The sequence below is a fragment of the Rhea americana genome, unplaced genomic scaffold, assembly GCF_003343005.1.
Source record: "Rhea americana isolate MKP2758 unplaced genomic scaffold, rheAme1 scaffold_1294, whole genome shotgun sequence".
NCBI classification, from domain to species: domain Eukaryota; kingdom Metazoa; phylum Chordata; class Aves; order Rheiformes; family Rheidae; genus Rhea; species Rhea americana.
Genome location: NW_028185366.1, coordinates 2591 through 4150, shown reverse-complemented (window position 1 = coordinate 4150; position 1560 = coordinate 2591). Strand labels below are relative to the sequence as shown.

General features: G+C 63.8%; 1 protein-coding gene across 1 annotated transcript; it reads left to right on the top strand.

Moving 5' to 3' along the window:
• Window positions 1-280: 280 nt before the first annotated feature.
• Window positions 281-1431, top strand: LOC146600042 (uncharacterized; the record flags this gene model as incomplete). The annotated part of the gene is made up of 2 exons (XM_085326250.1): window positions 281-640; window positions 724-1431. Coding segments are annotated over 2 exons (747 nt in total), but the record flags the coding sequence as incomplete, so codon positions are not given.
• Window positions 1432-1560: the final 129 nt, after the last annotated feature.

The window sequence follows — 1560 nt, the reverse complement described above, 5'->3', positions numbered from 1 at the left end:
ACCCAGGGGACCCCCCCAAATGGGGCACCCCGAACCCAGGGGACCCCCAAACCCAGGGGACCCCCGAAACAGGGCACCCCCGAAACGGGGCACCCCGAACCTAGGGGACCCCCCAAACGGGGCACCCCGAACCCAGGGGACCCCCAAACGGGGCACCCCGAAACGGGGCACCCCGAACCCAGGGGACCCCCCAAACGGGGCACCCCGAACCCCAGGGACCCCCCAAACGGGGCACCCCCGAACCCAGGGGACCCCCGAAACAGGGCACCCCTGAACGGGGCACCCCAAACCCAGGGGACCCCCGAAACAGGGCACCCCGAACCCCAGGGACCCCCCTAACAGGGCACCCCCGAACCCAGGGGACCCCCGAAACACGGCACCCCAAACCCAGGGATTTGAGGGGTGGGGGGATTTGGGGGGTCCTGCCTCACTCCCAGCTTTTTTAGGAGGAAAGAGGGAGGGTTTTTCCCAGCGATCTGGATTTGGGGGGGTTGGGGGGGTCCCCCAAAACGCCGCATTTTCCCTGACGCCCCCCCCCGGCAGCGGCGCTGGCTCACGGCGGTGCCACCCTGGCCCTCGGCTTCTTCCTCTTCGAGCGCTGGGACTGCGGCTCCTACTGGGGCATCCTGGGTGCCGGCAGGTGGGTGACAGCTTTTGGGGTGCGCCCTGCACCCCAAAACCTTCCCCTGATACCCCCCTGTTTTCTTCTCCCCCCCCCCACAGTGCCCTCCCAGCTGTCACCGAGCTCCTGCTGATGGTTGTCGTCTTGGGGTGCAAGAGGAAAGCGCTGTGACGCCCCGAAAAGGAGCCTGGCGGGACCCCGAAACGGCTGCGACACCCCTCCCCCCAAAAAGGAGCTGGACTCAGATGGGACCCCAAAACTGCTGCGGTCCCCCTCCAAAAGAGGACGTGGACCCCAAAACCGCTGGGACACTCCAAAAAGGATGTGGATGGGACCCCGAAACTGGTACGACACCCCAAAAGCAGCCAGACAGGACCCCCAAAATCACTCTGCTCCTCCCCAAAAGGACCTGGAATGGAAGAGGGGACCCCAAAACTGCTTTGGTACTCCAAAAGGACAGGGATGGAGACCCCCCAAAACCGATGTGACACCCCAGAAGGAGCTGGACGAGACCCCCAGATCACTGTGATTTCCCCCAAAGGGCCTGGACTGGATGAGGGGATCCCAAGCCTGCTTTGACACCCCAGAAGAACACTTATGGGGCCCCCCCAAACCGGTGTGACACCCCAAAAAGGGCCTGGACAGAGAGAGGGACCCCAAAACTCTTGTGATGCACCTCAGAAGGGACCAGGATACCTGTGGGGACCCCCCAGACCTGTGTCCCCCCCCACAGCAGTCCTGAGATGGGCACAGTGGGCACAGAGACCCCTAAAAAAGCTTTGTACCCCAAATAAATGGTTTTGTAGGCACGGGGGATGGGTCTTGTGCTGCCAGGACACGTTCAGCCACAGGTACACGCGTGTGCAAACACACAACTGTAACCGCACCGGCGGGTGTGGGCACACCCCCCAGACCTGTGTCCCCCCCCACAGCAGTCC